This window comes from Anabrus simplex, chromosome 1 (assembly GCF_040414725.1).
Source record: "Anabrus simplex isolate iqAnaSimp1 chromosome 1, ASM4041472v1, whole genome shotgun sequence".
Taxonomy (NCBI): Eukaryota; Metazoa; Arthropoda; class Insecta; order Orthoptera; family Tettigoniidae; genus Anabrus; species Anabrus simplex.
This window is the reverse complement of record NC_090265.1, coordinates 1,522,796,745-1,522,817,098: the sequence shown is the minus strand read 5'-3', so window position 1 is coordinate 1,522,817,098 and position 20,354 is coordinate 1,522,796,745. Positions and strand designations below refer to the sequence as shown.

General features: G+C 40.9%; 1 protein-coding gene across 1 annotated transcript in view; it reads right to left on the bottom strand.

Moving 5' to 3' along the window:
• LOC136861775 (protein Wnt-8b-like) overlaps nucleotides 1-20,354 on the bottom strand; it is an 88,031-nt gene that overhangs the window by 17,780 nt on the left and 49,897 nt on the right. The window contains exons 4-7 of the mRNA XM_067138844.2: nucleotides 19,058-19,200; nucleotides 15,932-16,074; nucleotides 10,593-10,732; nucleotides 4,911-5,056 (exon numbers count right to left, since the gene is read on the bottom strand). Of these exons, the coding sequence (XP_066994945.2) occupies nucleotides 4,911-5,056; nucleotides 10,593-10,732; nucleotides 15,932-16,074; nucleotides 19,058-19,200 (572 nt within the window). The remainder of the gene's footprint in view (nucleotides 1-4,910; nucleotides 5,057-10,592; nucleotides 10,733-15,931; nucleotides 16,075-19,057; nucleotides 19,201-20,354) is intronic.

Below are 20,354 nucleotides of genomic sequence, written 5' to 3'. Positions count from 1 at the left end.
GGAAATTGGTATAAATGAAGAAATCTTGAAAGACAGATAAAAATTCAGAAATCTCATGTACTAACACAAATTCGCTGATTAACCTAAAGACAAGCTACGAGATGGAAGGAAGAACGCTACAAGAAGCACAGCGAAAGGATAAAGAGATTTTGGGAAGACAAGAAGAAAAGTTGCGCTAAATAAGTTCACACGCGCTCCTTAGTTGGGCATAACGAATAATAATAATAATAATAATAATAATAATAATAATAATAATAATAATAATAATAATAATAATAATAATAATAATAATAATAATAAGGGGAGCACTAAAAATAAAATGCCTAAAAGAAAAATACAGCGTATCATTAACCTAGCCAGGGCGAGGGGCGTGGCGTAACGGAAGGTCAACGGACTCGCTAGCCAGCTGGACTCGCACCATTGACAGAGCAACGTTTTCCTCATCATCTCTCATTCTATGCTAGAGTGGAGAGAAAATAGGACTTCATTAAGATAAGTTCCGGATTTCAAGCTCATAATTATTTAAACAGAAATAAACATAAATATTTATACTTTTCTAAATATTTGAATGTGATTTGATAGAATCTGATGATTTTGTTTTAAGAACGAAACAGTTCGAATCAGTGGCGGCCGGTCAATACGTGCTACCGGGCTCCAGCACGTAGCTTGGAACTGTACGGAATTATTTATGTACAGTACAATTATCCTGGTGCCTTTTCTTTGTTTTGAGTACGGTATGAATTTGTGTTTGGTGAAAATCAGGACAAGATCTGTTGAACACCTAGCTCTCTTCTCCCGGGAAACTTAGTCCGTGCTCATCTGAAATGAGCTCTGGCCTGTAGCCTGAAGGAAGCAATACGCAGGCGCAGCCAAGCTTGCAACACACCCCGTAGCCGGTGGACTATACCCACTGATCTCTATACATGGATGGCTGGTAGCTTGGGTAGCAGTAAGCCGAGTAGAAGATGACTGGCGTAGTAAGATGGCAGCGAGCGCACGGTGCAATAGACCACGAGGAGCGCGCTTCATTTGTTAATGCTTAGTTCAGTGACGACAGGTCTTTTGATTGTAGTTCCACGAGTGTTTTTTGCTGTGTTATTGCAAAGGAAATAGTAGTGTATTTTACGAATCTAGGTTCGTTGCCTTATAGTATGCTTGTGAATTACAAAGATTCAATTTCAGTGTTTATGTGTTTATGTGAAATCTGAATAAAGAAACATCCTACGGGGTATTAACATGCCGCAGTGTTCAGCTTATGGATGTACAAACAGAACCGATCAGCAGAAGGAGAAATCATTTCATCGGTGAGTTTTATACTGTACATAAAAACCTTCCTAGGGTAGTGTTTTATGTTTATCGTATCGTATTTCGCATATTCTGGAAGCAAAATGGCAATTCATTTTTGTAGGTTTCCTTTCTCGAGACCCGAACTTCTGAGATTATTGATTAGGAGTATCAGGCGGGAACATTGGGAGCCTTCTAAAACAGCTGTTCTCTGTTCGGATCACTTTGAGGAAGAATGTTTTGATAGAACAGGACAAACTGTACGCCTTAGAAGTGATGCACAGCCAACTGTTTTCAATTTTCCTGAACATTTACTGCAAGTAAGGATTTACTGATATTTTTATTTATTTGTCGTCATTAATCTGACGCTTTTGATGAAATAATTCACATGATTTTATAACAATCTTAGAAAATGAAGTCTGGAGGAGTTCTAGACCTTATTTACATCAGTAATAATTATGGGTTTCAGACACTGGAGTGGTTTTCTGAAAGAGGAAGAATTGGGCTATTTTTGTATGAATAACAAAACGAATTTTGGGCTCAAAATACGAAAAATTCAGTCATACCTCACCTTAGGAACGCATAATTTCGTGGCATACATGTATACAATTTACAGCAATGTTTCCACAAACCGTTTTTCACTCGTATTGTGTTACCGATCGCTAATTGCGTGTATTCAGCACCTAAGTTAATATTTGTCGACCGTTATTATACACTCATATTTATAGCTATCCCGGAGATTTACTGACCTCGGAATGACGTGTCAGTGTTCCCAATGTCCTTATGCTTTGAGTGAACATGTCCGTATATTTTTAATTATTACAATGCGCCATTAAATGCGATTTAAAATTGATTATATTATCATTGCTTCCCCGTAAGGAGAGCTCTAGAGTGGGCACAGCAACATGGCGAACCGCGCGCTCAACTTGGCGTACTTTCTCCTGCAACGGAGAGCTGCTATCAGCGATCCATGTATAGAGATCAGTGACTATACCATAAACCGGGCTCAACTTTCACTGATCCCGTCAATAGTTACTTTTTCTCCCGCAAGGGGGGTAGAACTGCACGATGTTTCCTGCTACCCTGATGTTGAACGTGGTAAGTGGTTAGCGATTCTGCCACTAGAGATTAGTATCGCCTGGGATTGAAAGCAACGTCAGTCTCGAAAGTAAAGCGTAAGTGGAGGCAATCTATCGCAATGATAATGTTGTTATTAAGGAAACCAACCAATGCTTATTAAAATATCCATCTTCCTTTTGGAATCAAAAATAAGGAATTCGTTGGTGAGTCAAAGAATCTTTGACTGGCCCTAAATGTTTTCCTGCATTACAATGTAATTTTGTTCTTGTTTGTTCTGAGTTATAAATTGTGAGAAAAGCTTTATTATTATTATTATTATTATTATTATTATTATTATTATTATTATTATTATTATTATTATTATTATTAACAGGTTTGAAGTATGTTGGTCATCATGGCAATATGCAGACTTAAAGAAAGCTTATTCAGTGGTTTTCTTGTAGCACGTAGGCTGATTTTTTCACGAGCCGCCACTGGTTCGAATTTGTTTTAAGTTAATTGTTTCTTTTTCAACTACAGTATAATTCTGTTACAGTATCATATGATTTCTTTTTCAGGTAGTTTATTAATTTATTTCTCAAAAATAGTTTTGGCAGACTGAGGAACCTAACAGTTATAAATTAACTGAGATGAAACTGAAAAGAGATGGCTTCAGTTATTTACAGATACACAAGCACTGCCAACTGTACCAAAACAATAATAAAGCAAATTAATAATTAATCAATTAATTACATTGTAATAACTGTTACACGTGTAATTCTTCTTCTTTTTCTACCGCTTTTCCCAAGCCTGTGGGGTCGCGGGTGCGAACTGTGTCGCACATGTGGATTTGGCCTTTTTTACGGACGGATGCCCTTCCTGACGCCAACTCTATATGGAGGGATGTAATCACTATTGCGTGTTTCTGTGGTGGTTGTTAGTGTAGTGTTTTGTCTGAATAGGAAGAGGATAGTGATGGAACAAACACAAACACCCAGTCTCCGGGCCAGAGGAATTGACCAGGAGTGATTAAAATCCCCAACCCGGCCGGGAATCGAAGCCGGGACCCTCTGAACCGAAGGCTTCAACGCTGACCATTCAGCCAATGAGTCGGACTGTTACACGTGTTATTATTTAAACTTAAATTAATAATTTTCTTTAATTATTCTTTGACAGTTGGTTAATGTTACGGTGTATGTACATCTCCGCCTCTGTGGTATAGTGGTTAGTGTGATTAGCTGCCACCCCCGGAGGCCCGGGTTCGATTCCCGGCTCTGCCACGAAATTTGAAAAGTGGTACGAGGGCTGGAACGGGGACCACTCAGCCTCGGGAGGTCAACTGAGTAGAGATGGCTTCGATTCCCACCTCAGCCATCCTGGAAGTGGTTTTCCGTGGTTTCCCACTTCTCCTCCAGGCAAAGGCCGGGATGATGGTACCTAACTTAAGGCAACGGCCGCTTCCTTCACTATTCCTTGTCTATCCCTTCCAATCGTCCCATCCCCCACCAAGGCCCCTGTTCAGCATAGCAGGTGAGGCCGCCTGGGCGAGGTACTGGTCATCCTCCCCAGTTGTATCCCCAGACCCAGAGTCTGAAGCTCCAGGACACTGCCCCTGAGGTGGTAGAGGTGGGATCCCTCGCTGAGTCCGAGGGAATAGCCAACCCTGGAGGGTAAACAGATTAAGAAAGAAAGAAAGAAAGTATGTACATCTACAATGTAACAATAGTTAGTTACAACAATAATATTTAGGTATACGATGATTGTTCCTAGGGAGGTGGGCTGAGTAGCTCAGGCAGTAGAGCGCTGGCCGTATATGAGCTCAAGCTGGTGGGTTCTATTTCGGCTCAGTCCCGTGATACTGGAAGGTGCTCAAATACGTCAGCCTCGTTTCGGCAGATTTACTGGCACATAAAATAAATAAATAAATAAATAAATAGGAGGTATGAATGAACGAAATGAAAAATGTCTATTCTATTATAATTACAAAATTATATTCGTTAAAGTGACAGTGTTTTTTTTAAGTTAAAATCTCTGATCACTGCAATATTCACTTTCTGTAACTTTCACATTTCTCTTACTGTACTACCCTCCGATTCTCGTCATTCGTGAGCGAAAAGAGGGGATCAAAAAACAAAGCTGGGAAAGTAAGTACTCGAGTGCTCATAAACTTCGGGCGAGAGTTTCTTCGATTTTTCTTAACTCGTTGTATACAGTGGCCAGATCAATGTCTTGTACAATTTTCTCAATTAAACTGCATCATGTTCTGTTCCAACCCCTTTACTTAGCCTGTGGATGAGCTTGCATTCGGGAGATGGTGGGTTCGATCTCTACAATCAGCAGCCATGAAGGTAGCATTGCGTTGTTTCCCATTTGCAAACCAGGCAAATGCTAGGCGTGTACCTTTTAAGGCTTCCTTCCCAATCCTAGCCCTTCCCTCTACCGCCGTCACCGAAAACTTATCTGAGTTAGAGCGACTTTAAACCATTAGTGAAAGAAAAAAATAGCCTGTGAGTGCCTCATTCGAGGAACCAAGTCAAAATTTTATGTTAGGTCAGAAAAAAATATACCTGTAGTTTTGTTGGGTTGACAGTAGTCCGGAGATTCTTGCAGATACACTAAATCTCGCTTGTCTATTACTGGCTTGTGCAAAGGGCTGGTGCCAGCTGCAGAATTTCCGGCGGCTACTGCTCCATTACGTGGTTCGTCGTCAATTCTGAAAGATACATGCAGAATACTAAGTTAAAACTAATATAACATTAGGAACAATAACAATGATTAGTAGACTAATAACCAACCAGTACCGTGCCAAGTTAGTGGTCGCTGTCCAGTGACACTGTTCATAATGTGTAGTTCATTCGATGAGATGAACAAGCTGGTTTTTATTTGGTGGAAATACAATAAAATAACCGCCACCGCGTACGAGGAAGATGTCAAACCTGATTTATAAAGCTATCGGATACCGACAAAAGAAATCAGGTACGCGCTTTCTTGTTATATTAAGAATGATGGCGCAATCGGATTGGCGGAGGACATTTTTCTTCTCGAGAAAATGCGGCTACTTTGTTACTACCGAGCGCGCGATATCGCCATATTCGCTATGCCTTGCTTCAGGGAAGTGGGCTGTATGATGGAGACAGAGATAAAGCTCCACCCGTGTGCACAAGTTTCCTCGTTGGACTCGTACAGGATTGTTCTTATCCTTTATAGGCAATATCCACAGTTCCTTTATTAAACAGCCGTAACTGCGCGCATAGTACAAGGGCACACTGTAATTAAGACAGTCAAGGAATTCAACAGACAAGGCAAGGCTGCCTCCCCACTCACAACATTGTAAATGGAATGCAATACTGAACGAAGGAAACAATACGCCCAATGGTTTGATTACAGTAGATGTTCAATATCCACCCCCCCCCCCCCCCCCGTACTTGATGCACAATTCACAACGGTGTAGTGGTGACCTTTTGACTCTGTTCAGGATGTGTGGTGAGTCGCGCACTACCTCTGTCTACCACTTCCCAATTCCCTTCCCTTCCCTGACGCACACCAACTGGCAGTGGCTGGCTCTCTTCTTCTTCTTCTTTATCTCCTTTTTCACTCTACCCCGCCCGTTAAGTTGATTTCACCCCACCCAAAAATTGCGTGTTATTTATTTTTCAAGGAGATTCCAAATACCAATTTCCACGTCTGTAACCCTCAGTTTTGATATATAAGTTTCTACGGAAAAAGAATTCAATTTTTTAATTTCCTTTCACACTCCCCACTTAAGTGAATTTTCCAAAAATAAACTGTACCCATTTCTTTAAATGAGCTTCCAAATACGAAGGTCACGACTGTAACATCTTCAGTTTTTGAGTTATGTATCCTCGTAAAAGGAATTCATCTCCGTTTTCTCCCCCTCCCCTACCAAGTTGATTCCCCCCACACTAAAAAAGCGTGTTTCTTTATTTTTAAAGGAGATTCCAAATACCAGTTTTCACGTTTGTAACATCTTTAAATTTTTGGGTATATATATTTAATATAAATCATTCAACTAATTTTTCAATTCTTTCACCCCTCCCACGCCCGTTAAGGGTTTCTCCGAAAACAAAAGAATACGTGTTTCCTTAGTTTTAAAGGAGATTCCAAATACCAATTTTCACGTCTGCAACATGTTAAGTTTTTGAGATATACTGTAGATATGCTAATTTTAGAAATTCACTCCCTTTTTCAGTTCCCCTTAAGTGGATTTTCCGAAAAAAAATATTTATGTTTCTTTACTTTTACAGGAAATTCCAATGACCCATTTTCTAATCTGTCTGAGATAATTTGCAGATATAGTATTTTTTAAAAATCACCCCGCTTGTCACTCTTGTTCACCCCCTATTCATCGGATTATCCAAAAACACAAAAATACGTGTTTCTTTATTTTTAAAGGAGATTCCAAATTCCAATTTTCATGTCTGTAACATCTTAAGTTTTCGAGATATAAGTCTCCTCATAAAAGGTGTTCAACACCTTTTCCCCCATTTTCATCCCCCTTAATGGGATTTTCCGAAAATGTTTCATTATTTTTAAAGGAGATTCCGAATACCAGTTTTTATGTCTGTAAACTTTTAAGTTTTTGAGATATAGATATAGATATCCTCATTTTAAAAATTCACTCCCCTTTTCACCCCCCCCCCCTTTCATTGGATTTTCCAGAAACAAAAAAATACGTGTTTCTTTATTTTTAAAGGAGATTCTAAATACCAACTTTTTACTTCTGTAAACTTTTAAATTTTGAGATATAGATACACTCATTGTAAAAATTCACCCCTTCCCTCCGCCTTTTCACCCCTTAGCGATAGAATACCCAAAAATCCTCCCTTAGCGTCATTTTAAAAATTCACCCCTTTTCTCTCCTTTAGCGATCGAATACCAAAAATTCCTCCCTTAGCGAGCACCTACATTATAATATGAATGTATCCCCAAAATTTTATTCCTTTATGTCCAGTAATTTTGGCTCGGCGATGATGAATCATTCAGTCAGGACAAGTTATTTTATATATATAGATTTTGTAATCCGGTTGTTGGTTATTATTAAGACGTTTGATTGATGTGGTGAATGTGAGGTATATTTAATACTAAAATAATAGACAAACTTTTTATGACGACTTTATTTCCTTTTAATTTCGGAATTTTACCCCTACAAATTGATTTTTTAAATTTATTATCTTTTTTCCTCAAAATACAGGAAATTTGGCAAAACATCCGTCATGTGCATTAGTTATCTCGCGCCACAATACAAGATAATTGTTTTAATTGTCTGATCGCATGTCATTTCAAGTTGCTGTAGGTGAAGATCCTGAACAATCCAGCTGATTGTGCAATCAAATTACTGAAGCATAATAACAGTTTAATGATCTTCTAGGGGCCGATGACCTTCGATGTTAGGCCCCTTAAAACAACAAGCATCAATGATCTTCTATGCTAGTATTTCTTTCTTTTGACATAAATACAGAGTCTTAGGCTGATGACACACGGAGCGGTTTTTGCCGAGTCGGCAGCCGCGTCGGCCGCCGCCTGTGATTGATACACAGAGCGGTTTTTGCCGACTGTGACGAAACCACTGCCTGCTCGAACTGCATCTAAAATGACTGCTTATAAGCAGTCATCGGGTGCGTATCGAGCAGGCAGTGGACAAAACACATTAGTGAGCGTGACGTTAGGTGAGAAAGCTAGCTAAAATTACCGAAAAATAAAGGATTGTTCTTATTCTTATTCCAAAAGACTACTTACTCTATATGTCCTTTTACGTGTATATTATTGAATTTCAAAGATACTTCATGATATCTAATACAAGAATACCTACCAATGATGCAATCGGCGCGTAAATTCAGCCACGCCCGACTAGAGCGAAGCATCAAGTCAGCCGTGATTCAGCTGAATGTAATAAATCTATGGCGCTAGAGCGCGCACAAAGTCTTCAAAACGCTCGCTGCACCGCCAGCTACATGACAGGCCGAGTCGGCAAATCTGCCGCCTGTCGGCGAGCACCGCTATGTCTGTTTCATCCCATCTGATACAATAGAAACATGCGCCGACGCGGCGGCCGACTCGGCTGCCGACTCGGCGAAAACCGCTCCGTGTGTCATCAGCCTTATGGCAGGGGTCATCCGAAAATTTGTTTAATGTGACCCGACAAAATGCGTGACGGAAGTGACGTCACATTAGTCGTTACCGTAGGCCTTGGTTGTATTTATTTATTGAAAGTAATATTCATGATCATTAGCTTTTCGCAAAGGGAAAAGTTACTTTTATTGTTTCTATTGGTTTATTGTCATACCGACTTACACATGTCTTTTGGTGACGAGGGGAGGAGCCAGGGTTAGTACTGGGAAATTAAGATTAAGCTCTAGCGTATTCCTGGTATGAAAGTTGTAAACAATATTCAGGGCTGCTAACAGTAGGGTTTGAACACTGCTAGTGGTTAGACGTCGCACTAACTTAAAGGCATTTTTCTAGACCGTCATAGCTAAGAACTTGGACCAGTGGTTTCGACTGGCCACTTTCTGGCTGTTCAATGAACAAGAAGAAAAGCATGTACACGATCGCCAACGCTCTAGGAGGACGAGACACTTGAAGGACAAGATCATACATCCTCTCAAATGCAAATGAGAGTATTTAGGGGTTGTAGTAAGGATATAAACTGTATCCAGTAATCGGGAGATAGTGGGTTCGAGTCCCACTGTCGGCAGCCTTGAAGATGGTTTTCCGTGGTTTCCCATTTTCACACCAGGCAAATGCCGGGGCTGTACCATAATTAAGGCCACGGCCGCTTCCTTCCAACTCCTAGGCCTTTCCTATCCCATCGTCGCCATAAGACCTATCTGTGTCAGTGCGACGTAAAGCAAATAGCAAAGAAAAGGATATAAACCAACTAACTCCATGGCACTACAGCCCTTGAAGGGCCTTGGCCTACCAAGCGACCGCTGCTCAGCCAGAAGGCCTGGAGATTACGAGGTGTCGTGTGGTCAGCACGTCGAATCCTCTCGGCCGATATTCTTGGCTTTCTAGACCGGAGTCGCTATCTCACCGTCAGATAGCTCGTCAATTCTAATCACGTAGGCTGAGTGGACCTCGAACCAGCCCTCAGATCCAGGTAAAGAATCCCTGACCTGGCCGGGAATCGAACCCAGGGCCTCCGGATAAGAGGCAGGCGCGCTACCCCTACACCACGGGGCCGGCAGTAAGGATATAAAGGAGAGAGCATATAAGTCTCTGGTAAGATCCCAACCGGAGTATTGTTCCAGTGTATGGGACCTTCACCAGGATTACTTGAAGAACTAGAAAAAATCCAAAGAAAAGCAGCTCGATTTGTTCTGGGCGATTTCCGACAAAAGAGTAGCGTTACAAAAATGTTGCACACTTTGGACTGGGAAGACTTGGAGGGAAGAAGACGAGCTGCTCGACTAAGTGGTATGTTCGGAGCTGTCATTGGAGAGATGGCGTGGAATGACATTAGTAGACGAATAAGTTTGAGTGGTGTCTTTAAAAGTAGGAAAGGTCACAATATTAAGATAAAGTTGGAATTCAAGAGGAAAAATTGGAGCAAATATTCGTTTATAGGAAGGGGAGTTAGGGATTGGAATAACTTACCAAGGGAGATGCTCAATAAATTTCCAATTTCTTTGCAATAATTTAAGAAAAGGCTAGGAAAACAACAGATAGGGTATCTGCCACCTGGATGACTGTTTAAATGCAGAACGGTACTGATTGATTGATTGATTGATTGATTGATTGATTGATTGATTGATTGATTGATTGATTGATTGATTGATTGATTGATTGATTGATTGATTGATTGATTGATTGATTGAAATTGAACGCTCCTGATTTCTTATGCAAAATACGCTTTTCACCTTTTGTAACAATTCAAACTGAGACTCATATGTTGTTTCCTATCCGACCTCCCATGATCAACTCTTATTCCCTTCCAACTCCGAAGGTATTAGGTTTGTAATGGCTTGGGAGTTTTATTAATCGCACCCTTCGTGATTCTTCCCTTTCTTTAGGCGATGTCCTCATTCTTCGATGGATCGGCTCCTTCCTGTTCCCCTTCAGATTAGAGTTAAGAGGGAATGGTTGCATGCTTGTACTTCCCATTAAAACAATAATCACCACCTGCTGTCCTTATAAAACATGCATTAAATTAATAGTGAAAGGACAACTTGTTATGAACATCTACAATGAATATTTTAAAATTTCCTCCGAAGGCGGAGAACACTCACCTGACAGCCCGCTCGTACCGCTGCCGCAAATTTGCGGCCGTCTCTGAGAACGGTGCCATTTGTTGCCAGCAGGTCTGGACGGAGCAGGTACCAGACACGCCGTGACATTTACAGCGCCGTTTCAACCCATCTCGTACAGCCTATGGCAAGAACACACTTCGATTATTACTGTGACTTTAAATCTTTATGCTTCTCATGCTCACGTATTCTGTCAATAATAATGTTATTGGCTGTACGTCCCACTAACTACTTGAACGGTTTTCGGAGACGGCGAGGTGCCGGAATTTAGTCCCACAGAAGTTCTTTTACGTGTCAGTAAATTCACCGACACCAGGTTGGCGTATTTGAGAATCTTCAAATACCACTGGACTGTGCCAGGATCGAATCTGCCAAGTTGGGGTCTGAAGGCCAACGCCTCAACCGTCTGAGCCTCTCAGCCCCGCTTTGTATTCTTGCTGCAAGACGAGAATTATAATTCCAGCTTGTCTACGAATCTGCTCGTTTAGAGCACGAAGAAAGTATGGCTTCCGTCTTAACAGATTATTATTATTATTATTATTATTATTATTATTATTATTATTATTATTATTATTATTATTATTATTATTATTATTATTATTATTATTTAGTTCCGTTTGGGCCTGCTATGGACCACGTGGTTCTTATCTCTAGCAGCTTTCTTCTTTGACCAGTACTCCTTCATTCTTGCACTGTGAATGTCTTTCCGCTCCTGAGTCCATTTCTCACCTCCTCCCAGAGGTACAGTTTTTATTATTATTATTATTATTATTATTATTATTATTATTATTATTATTATTATCATTTAAACTTTGAAATCAAAACAGGAGTCAAACAAGAGATGGATTATACCCAATGTTTAATTTAGTTCTGGACAAAGTGATTAGGATATGGAAAAATGAAACTAAAGGTATAAATAATGGCAAATGTCTCTAAAACAAAATGTACCTTAATTGCCTAGCATTTACTGATGACATTGCTATCCTATCCAACAAGAGACAGGAAGTAATCCGGTCTGTAAAAAATCTTCGTGAAATACCAACCAAAACAGGACTCTACATTTGTTATAAAAATACAAATTATATGGAAGGGACTAGATCAGATTTCAACAGTCAACCGTTAATCACCAAATACGGAAATATCGCTCAAGTACACAAATGTAAGTATGTAAGTGAAATTGTTAAAACAGCAGGGTTAAGTCAGCAAGCTAGCAAAGAAAGAACTAAAAAAAACTTCAAAGAACATACAAAATTACTTGGAACAGATACAATAAAAGAACTATATCCAAAAGGACAAAATGATGACATTATAACACAGTAGTTAAAGCAGAAGCACTTCATGCATCTGAAACTATTATAATTGGTGGAAAATCTCGAATAAAGATCAAGAAAGTAAAATCCTCAGAAAAACCTTTGGACCAAAATGCGAAAATTAGGATGAAAAACAAATCACATGAAAACTATCGTGTTATAGAAAAAATCACAGATACCATAAACAAATTTTAAACTTAAACTCATCAATGAAAAATTACAATAATTGGCTAAAAGAAATGAGTGCAGACCTAAATGAAACTGGCAGTAATGAAGAAATCATTCAAGATAGAATAACATTCAGAACCTTAATTCACAAACACAAAATTTCTGTAAAGCTTGTTAACGCGCAGCGGCTATGGAGCCGAGGTCTGCATTCGGGAGACTCGTGGGTTCGAACCCCACCGTCGGCTGTCCTGAGAATGGTTTTCTGTGGTTTCCCATTTTTTCTTCCAGGAAAATGCCGTAACAGTTCATATACATAGGCCACCTCCTTCCACCTCCTTACCCAATTTTATTCACCGTCAATCATTTCATCTTCATTAGCTCCCCAACTGAGGTTGGCATCAGGAAGGGCATCCGGCCGTAAAAACATACAATATAAATTCATCTCCTCTCATCCCCAACCCCGTATGAAGAAACGGGACTGGAGGGTAAACGTACGTTTAATTATGTGGAGTACTTTATTTTAGTTTGAGATTAGTATAAACACTTTGTAGATTCAGGAATACACCCACACATTTCCAGAAAAAAAAATATAGAAGAGTTATATTATGAGATAAAAGTATTCGACTAATCGGGGATAATTACTGGAAAATTATTAGGTGGTATGTTTCCTGTTTCTTGATGTAGAATACGTGTGAAGCGTACTTGGGCCGGCGGGTGTTACAAAAACGTTAAAGCATAATTTCTAGACAGCGGGTAAATAACAACGACCAATTTACCTAGCAACAAGAGTTTGATTTCTATTTGACATCATTGAGTGATGCAATAGTGCTGCCATCTTTAGGAACTAAAATCACCATGTCACGCGGCTATCAATTAGCGTAGCACTCGACTCTTGCACGGTAGAGCGCCGTGCAAGGTGTCATCTGATTCTTCTTAGTGAGTTTTGCTGCTGTATGGCAAACAAATATCAATTTGTGAACACTTGAGAATATTGTGATCCAAAAAAGAAGCATTCGAGAGGATAGAACGGCTTATCATCATTAAAGTGCAAAACCGCCAAAGTCGAACGTGAAATGGCTTAGCAGGGGCGTAGCAAAGTTAACGCGGCTGAGTATCGTGAGACAAGTTCCGCGCTAATGAAACCCCAGCTAAGGACATCTACTACTCCAGTGATAGAAAATTATTAGGAACTCTTGGATGGGTATACTGATCATTCTACTGATTATCCGGTGTTGTTACCACGAACTAAGAAATAAAATGTTAACAGTAGTATTTCAAACCCATACTGTCTAGCAGAATCGTAGCAGAAGGGTATATACTTGGATTCAATATTAATACCGACAAGACAGAGGTGACAAAAGTGCCAAGGAAAATTGGAGAAGAAAAAATGAAAGTGATGATGTTTGCAGATGACCTGTTAGTCTGGGGAGAAAAGGAAGAGGACATCCAGGAACAGTTAGATGCTTGGGTAGATGAGGTGGAACAATATGGAATGAAATGTATTGCCCAAAAGAGTGAGATAGTGATCACAACTAGAAAGAAGGAGAGACCTAGGAGAGGGATAATGCTTGGAGGGGTACAGCTTAGGAAGGTAGAGAGTTTCAAGCACAGGAAGTATCATAGAGGAAAGTGGAAGAAATGATAAGGAAATAATCGAGCATGGAAGACAAGCAGGAGCATTCTTGAAAAATGTCAGAAGCCTGGTTTGGAGCAAGGATGTCCCTCAGAGAAGCAAAAGGGTGATATACAGGATGTACTATATAACTATTCTGACGTATGCAGCTGAGACTTGGGTAATGAGGCAGAGAGCCGTGAATAGAATATGCCATTTCTGAAAAGCAGGATAGGAGTGACAAGATGGGATAAGATGAGAAGTGAGAAGGTTCGAGATACAGTAAAAGAAGAGCCACTACAGAATAGGATAGAGGCATCTAGACTTAGATGGTATGGACACATGAAGAGAATGACACAGAGGAAAGGATACCGAGGAGGATGCACGAAATGGAGATAACAGGTAAACGGCCAGGAGGAAGACCAAGAGACAGGGGGAATAAAGGAGTGGAAGAGTGTGTACAGAGAAGAGGAGATGATTGGGCAAGAGTGACTAGGGAGAAGTGGTGGGAAGACAAGAGGAGATGGGGAGGCTTATGTTCCAAACAGACCCGGCCAATAGCTGGAAACTGCATGTGATGATGATGACAGAGGTGACGGCCATTACCAGAACTAGTAACACGCACATTCTTCGGAACATTTATGGGCAACAAGTGCGGATTACTGAAGACTTAGATCCGTGTACGATTAGAAATGGCCCGTGCTAGCTTTCTGAAAATGTAAATATATTGTGTGGCAGAAGCCTCAGCATGGAGACACGTCACAAGTTCGTCACATACTATGTATATTCAGTGCTTCTGTACGGCGCTGAAATATGGGCCCTGAAATGTAACACCATTAAGAGAATAAATGCCTTTGATATGTGGGTGTTCCGAAGGATGTTACGAATCTCGTGAACTGACTACGTTTCCAATGCTCTCGTGCTCAGGCGCATGAGGAGGGAACGAAGGTTGATGTATACAAAAAGAAAAGAAAGACGACCTTCCTTGGGCATATTATGAGGAATTAAAAGTACAACCTACTTAAATTGATCATGCAGGGTAAAAGTAATGGACGTAGAGGTCGCGGTCGAAGGAAACACTTTTCGCTGAGGAGCTTACGGGATTGGACAGGACTAGATTTGAGTAGACTGATGAGGACAGCCGAACATCGCTGTGATAGTGACCAACCTTCAGTGATGGAGAAGGCCCTACAAGAAGAAGATACTGTCTAGGGCTAGGTTATTTTGACATTACACAGTACGTATTTTACGTCAAAACTTGCGGTCGTGCCGCGAACACAATCACATTGGAAATTTTTTTAAGTTCAGCGTCAGCATGGTCAACAGATAAGTGTGAAATCGTTTAACCTGTGCCACTGTAGTATATGCAGGCCTACTGGTCTGAGCATATATTATTTACAGGAATGTGGTCTGTGTAATATAAACCAATTCAATAACGCGTTGGAACAGAATAGGACGTACGGCCAGTTGAAAATGGGGATCATGGAACTATTCAAGTCATTAGAGAAACTTTCACTAGTTGTGCTTATAGAAATTACATGCAAGTTGTGTTTCACCTAACTTCAATCATTTCAATGAACTTATCAGATAAACAATCACTTTTATAAAATAAATCTCAGAAACTTGTTGAAAATTTAAAGGGATGTACAGTATTATTTTGGTTGATGGCTATAATTTGAATCTTTTAATTACAGTTGATTAAGCAGTCCGGTATATGGCAAACCGGGGCATATATATTAATACATGAATTGGCATATATCGGCATACGACTAAATTGCTGAGATGAATGTCCACCGGCATATTTGTAAACGGGAACAAAGTGACTCCCAGATCTATAAAGAAAGGAAATGTATCATTTTCTTCCAAAACATAGTTCGTAAACCGTACTAAGTAGTTCAGACAGCCGATATTTAAGGACATTGTCGAAGAAGTGACTGCGGGGTTTAGGTCACGTAGCTATCAGCTTCAATTCGGGAGATAGTGGGTTCGAACCCCGCTGTCGGAATCTCTGAAAATGGTTTTCCGTGGCTTCCCATTTTCACATAAAGCAAATGCTAAGGCTGTACCTCAATTAAGGCCACGGTTGCTTCCTTCCCGCTCTTAGCCCTTTCCTATCACGTCGTCGCCACGTCGGTGCGACATAAAACAAATTGTAAAAAAAAAATTAAAAATTTTAAAACAATATTGTTTTAAACAGAGTATCATCCAGTTTTGTGCAAGCTAGCACTCACCTCCCGGCCGGCTCTCGCGTTGTGGCGATGGATGTAGCCCGTTGTGTCCTTCTCCCTTTCTTTGACCGCCTCCAGGAAGCGGATGGCCACGTCTTCCCCGAAAGCCACGTTGTCACTGCAGCCGCCCCAGAACCAGCCCTCACCTGCAGCAGGAAGGTGAACACTGCTCTTTTCAAACAAGCTATATTCTACTCCTCACTACAATCTACACATTCTGTCATGAAACTTGCTCAGGGCTGTACCTCGAATGAAACAACAACTGCAGCCGAGAAAATGGTTTTCCGTGGTTTCCCATTTTCACATCAGGCAAATGCTGGGGCTGTACCTTAATTAAGGCCACGGCCGCTTCCTTCCCACTCCTAGCCCTTTCCTGTCCCATCGTCGCCGTAAGACCTATCTGTGTCGGTGCGACGTAAAACAACTAGCAAAAAAAAAAAAAAAAGAAACAACAACTTAGAATAATTTTATCACAGTATTCATTACACTGTTATCATCTCGATTAGACTACCGAGTCTGTCACATGAGTTGCGATATACAGGCTGATTCAAAAGGTTGCGCTGAGATTGAACAGCCGTAGAGGGGTTGAAGTACGACCACTTTCGTGTAGTCTAGAACGAAACTCTGCGCCAGGGCAAGCCTGGTAATGTCAGAAACGATATCATGGTCACTTATTTTCATTTTTTTTAATGATCCACATTCCTAGACAATATAGAACTGACAATGAAGTGACAGTCGTTTGAACACGCAGGTTAAACCCTCGGCAGTGAATTTTATTTACAAAGGTGTTCAAACTGTCACAAACATCAGACATTTCCAGGCTTGTTTTGATGCAGGGCTTCGTCCTAGACTAATAATAATAATAATGTTATTTGCTTTTACGTCCCACTAACTACTTTTATGGTCTTCGGAGACGCCGATGTGGCGGAATTTAGTCCCGCAGGAGTTCTTTTACGTGCCAGTAAAATCTACCGACGCGAGGCTGTCGTATTTGAGCAGCTTCAAATACCACCGGACTGAGCCAGGATCGAACCTGCCAAGTCGGGGTTAGAAGGCCAGCGCCTTAACCGTCTGAGCCACTCAGCCCGGCCGTCCTAGACTATTCGAAAGTGGTCATACTTTGATCCCTCAATCGACTTCTTCGCTTTTTTGTGCTATCTTTTGAATCACTCTGCATAGATTGCTGGAGAAATAATTTGATGCCGGGCGAGTTGGCCGTGCGCGTAGAGGCGCGCGGCTGTGAGCTCGCATTCGGGAGATAGTGGGTTCGAATCCCACTGTCGGCAGCCATGAAGATAGTTTTCCGTTGTTTCCTATTTTCACACCAGGCAAATACTGGGGCTGTACCTTAATTAATGCCACAGCCGCTTCCTTCCAACTCCTAGGCTTATCCTATCCCATCGTCGCCATAAGACCTATCTGCGTCGGTGCGACGTAAAGCCCCTAGCGAAAAAAAGCAATAATTTGATAAATATGAAAATCATCATAATATCTATGGTCTCAACACCCTTTTAACGTTTTATGGTTCTAAATAACTGCACCAATTCCACTGTGTTTACAAATATTGGCTGTCGAAACGAGCTGTATATACAAATCTACATTTAGATTTAATAATAATAATGTTATTTGTTTTACGTCCCATTAACTACTTTTTAAGGCCTTCGGAGACGCCGAGGTGCCGGAATTTAGTCCCGCAGGAGTTCTTTTACGTGCCAGTAAATCTACCGACACGGGGCTGTCGTATTTGAGCACCTTCAAATACCACCGGACTGAGCCAGGATTGAACCTGCCAAGTTGGGGTTAGAAGGCCAGTGCCTTAACCGTCTGAGCCACTCAGCCCGGCATACATTGTCTCTGACTCTAGTGACATAGTGTGCATATGAATACCGTACCGGTGCTTACATATTCGACTCCTAACTGTTGAAATACACTCCCATACAGTGACCACAAGAAGAGATAGGACACATATTAAGAGTGAGTTGGCCGTGCGGTTAGGGGCGCGTAACTGTTAGCTTGTATCCGGGAGATGAGTTCCAGCCCCACTGTCGGCAGCCCTGAAGATGGTTTTCCCTGGTTTCTCATTTTTACACCAGGAGAATGCTAGGGCTGTACCTTAACTAAGGCCACGCCCCTTTCTTTCCCACCCCTAAGTTTTCCTAATCGATTGTTACCATAAGACCTATCTGTGTCGGTGCGACGTAAAACCAATTGTAAGAAAAAGACACGCACAACTTGTTCAGTTAGTTTTTGAGGTAAGTGTAGGTGGTAAGAACGGTCGGGGTAGACCGAGACATGGATTAGAATACTGCAGATGAAACATGTAGTAGTTACATAGAAATGAAAAGGTCAGGATAGGGTGGCATGGAGAGCTACATCAAATCAGTCTATAGACTCATGGCCAAACTACTCGCTTGTCTAATTAAAGGAATAACTATGCATTCAGGCACTGATTTTTTCGACTGTATAGGCCTACAGTGTGGAAGTGAATCCGCCGACAAAGTTTTAGAGGATTTTGTCCGAATATTTTGATGTAAGGAACGCAAGGCTCATTGCTGAGTAGCTAATAGCATGTCCTTTTCTTTATTTTTTAACTCATTTAACCTTGAGTTTGTTTACATAAAAAAATCGAACTAAATTACCTTTGCATGCTCTTACTTGGCGTTGTTTTATTTGACTCACTGCCACGGCAATCGCGATTGAGCGTAATGTGTTCGTATTGTCACGATAGAGTTCAAGCTCCGTAGCGAGATTACAATGTAAACGTTACACTCAATAGCGAGTACTATGGCAGTGAGTCAAATGATACTGCGCCAAGTAAACGTATGCAAAAGTACTTTAGTGTGATATCAGCACAAATATGCGTAAACAAACACGAAAACAGGCGAGATTTTTTAAATGAAAGAAAATCACTCAGTAAGGTGAAGTAGGCTAATGAATCACCAGCGACCAAGGGATTCTTATATCAAACTACTCGGCCAGCATCCCTGAACAACCCCTGAATGTTCGTCTGAAGAGTTCATTTCCAGCCTGTATATAGATACTACCGTTCTTAACCTCTAACTGTCGGACCATACTGTATCTTCAGATATTCACTAAATTTTGGAACAAACTGTGTGAACCGATACTTACTAGTTCGACCGCGGAGACTGGTATCACAGCCACAGTCAAGCAGATCGCCCCTCGAACAGTTCCTCGTGACACTGTACACTACTCCTGCTGAAGTTATCGCCACTGCGTACGCTGACTCTCGATTAGGTCTCTCCCACCTTCGACTGCAACACAGAATGAAAATTAATCTGGACTGATTCTAAATTGGAGCTGTCCTGTTGGTTTTGTAGGGAAGTGTAGGGCAAGAGAATGGTGGTGATGATGATGACGATGATCATTGTTGTTTTAAAGGGCCTAACATCTAGGTCATCGGCCCCGTGAGATTGGTAAGAGGAGGCCAAGACATTACATGACTAAATGGACAATGTATTAGCCATGTACAGATGAAGAGTTTAGCTCACGATAGGACAGCATCGAAAGCTGCATCAAACCAGTCTATGGACTGATAACCCAAATACACAATCAGTGGACTGACAAAATCTAGTTTGACTACGCTACGATATTCTTATGGACAAACAGCATGCCCGGTTATCAAAGTACTGAGCCCATAATTCTACCTTGCTGAAATGCCAACTACGAGATGAAAAAATAAAACGCGCATCCATATTTTTTTAATTTCAAGCTTACCTCGTATTCCGTGGCGTGCCAACTCGCAGCGGGAGGCGACTCCCCCAAAGCATCGAACGAGGTCGAAACATTTCGGAAGACCTCCGGTAATTAATAATGAAATTCTGGCTAATAACTCTCATTGTGAGATATTTCGGTACTGTCAGTAACGAGGAAATAAGTAATTAGGAATTTTAGGAAACATTTGATGAACCTAATTTCACAGGGTGAAAAATGTATTTAATTATGCTCGGAGAGAAGTTAGCATCCATCCTGGCAGAGTGGAATACACGTGTGAAGGACATACGGTCAAAATGCGCGGGAACCATTAATTAATTAATTAATTAATTAATTAATTAATTAATTAATTAATTAATTACGCCCGTTAGAGAATCAGGAAAAATCAGCGAATAACACCATCGTGACAGGAAAATTAGGCGGAATGTCTGGAGCGAGTCTCAAAGAAATCGGTCCAGCGGTAATGATTGTACAACAGTATATAATGCCACGCAGCGCGTCTCTAGAGAATGCTTAAATACCCCCTCCACAAGCAAGAGAGTTAGTCATCATTCAATTGTCCGAGAGGGTGAACATACGTCGAGCGATATTAAGATGAGGACTTCTAAAATTAAAGTGTGTGAAGTAGACTTGGAGAATCTCTAAAGCCAGTTGGCTTGAGGGATGAATATCTTACAAAGTGGTAATGGAGAGC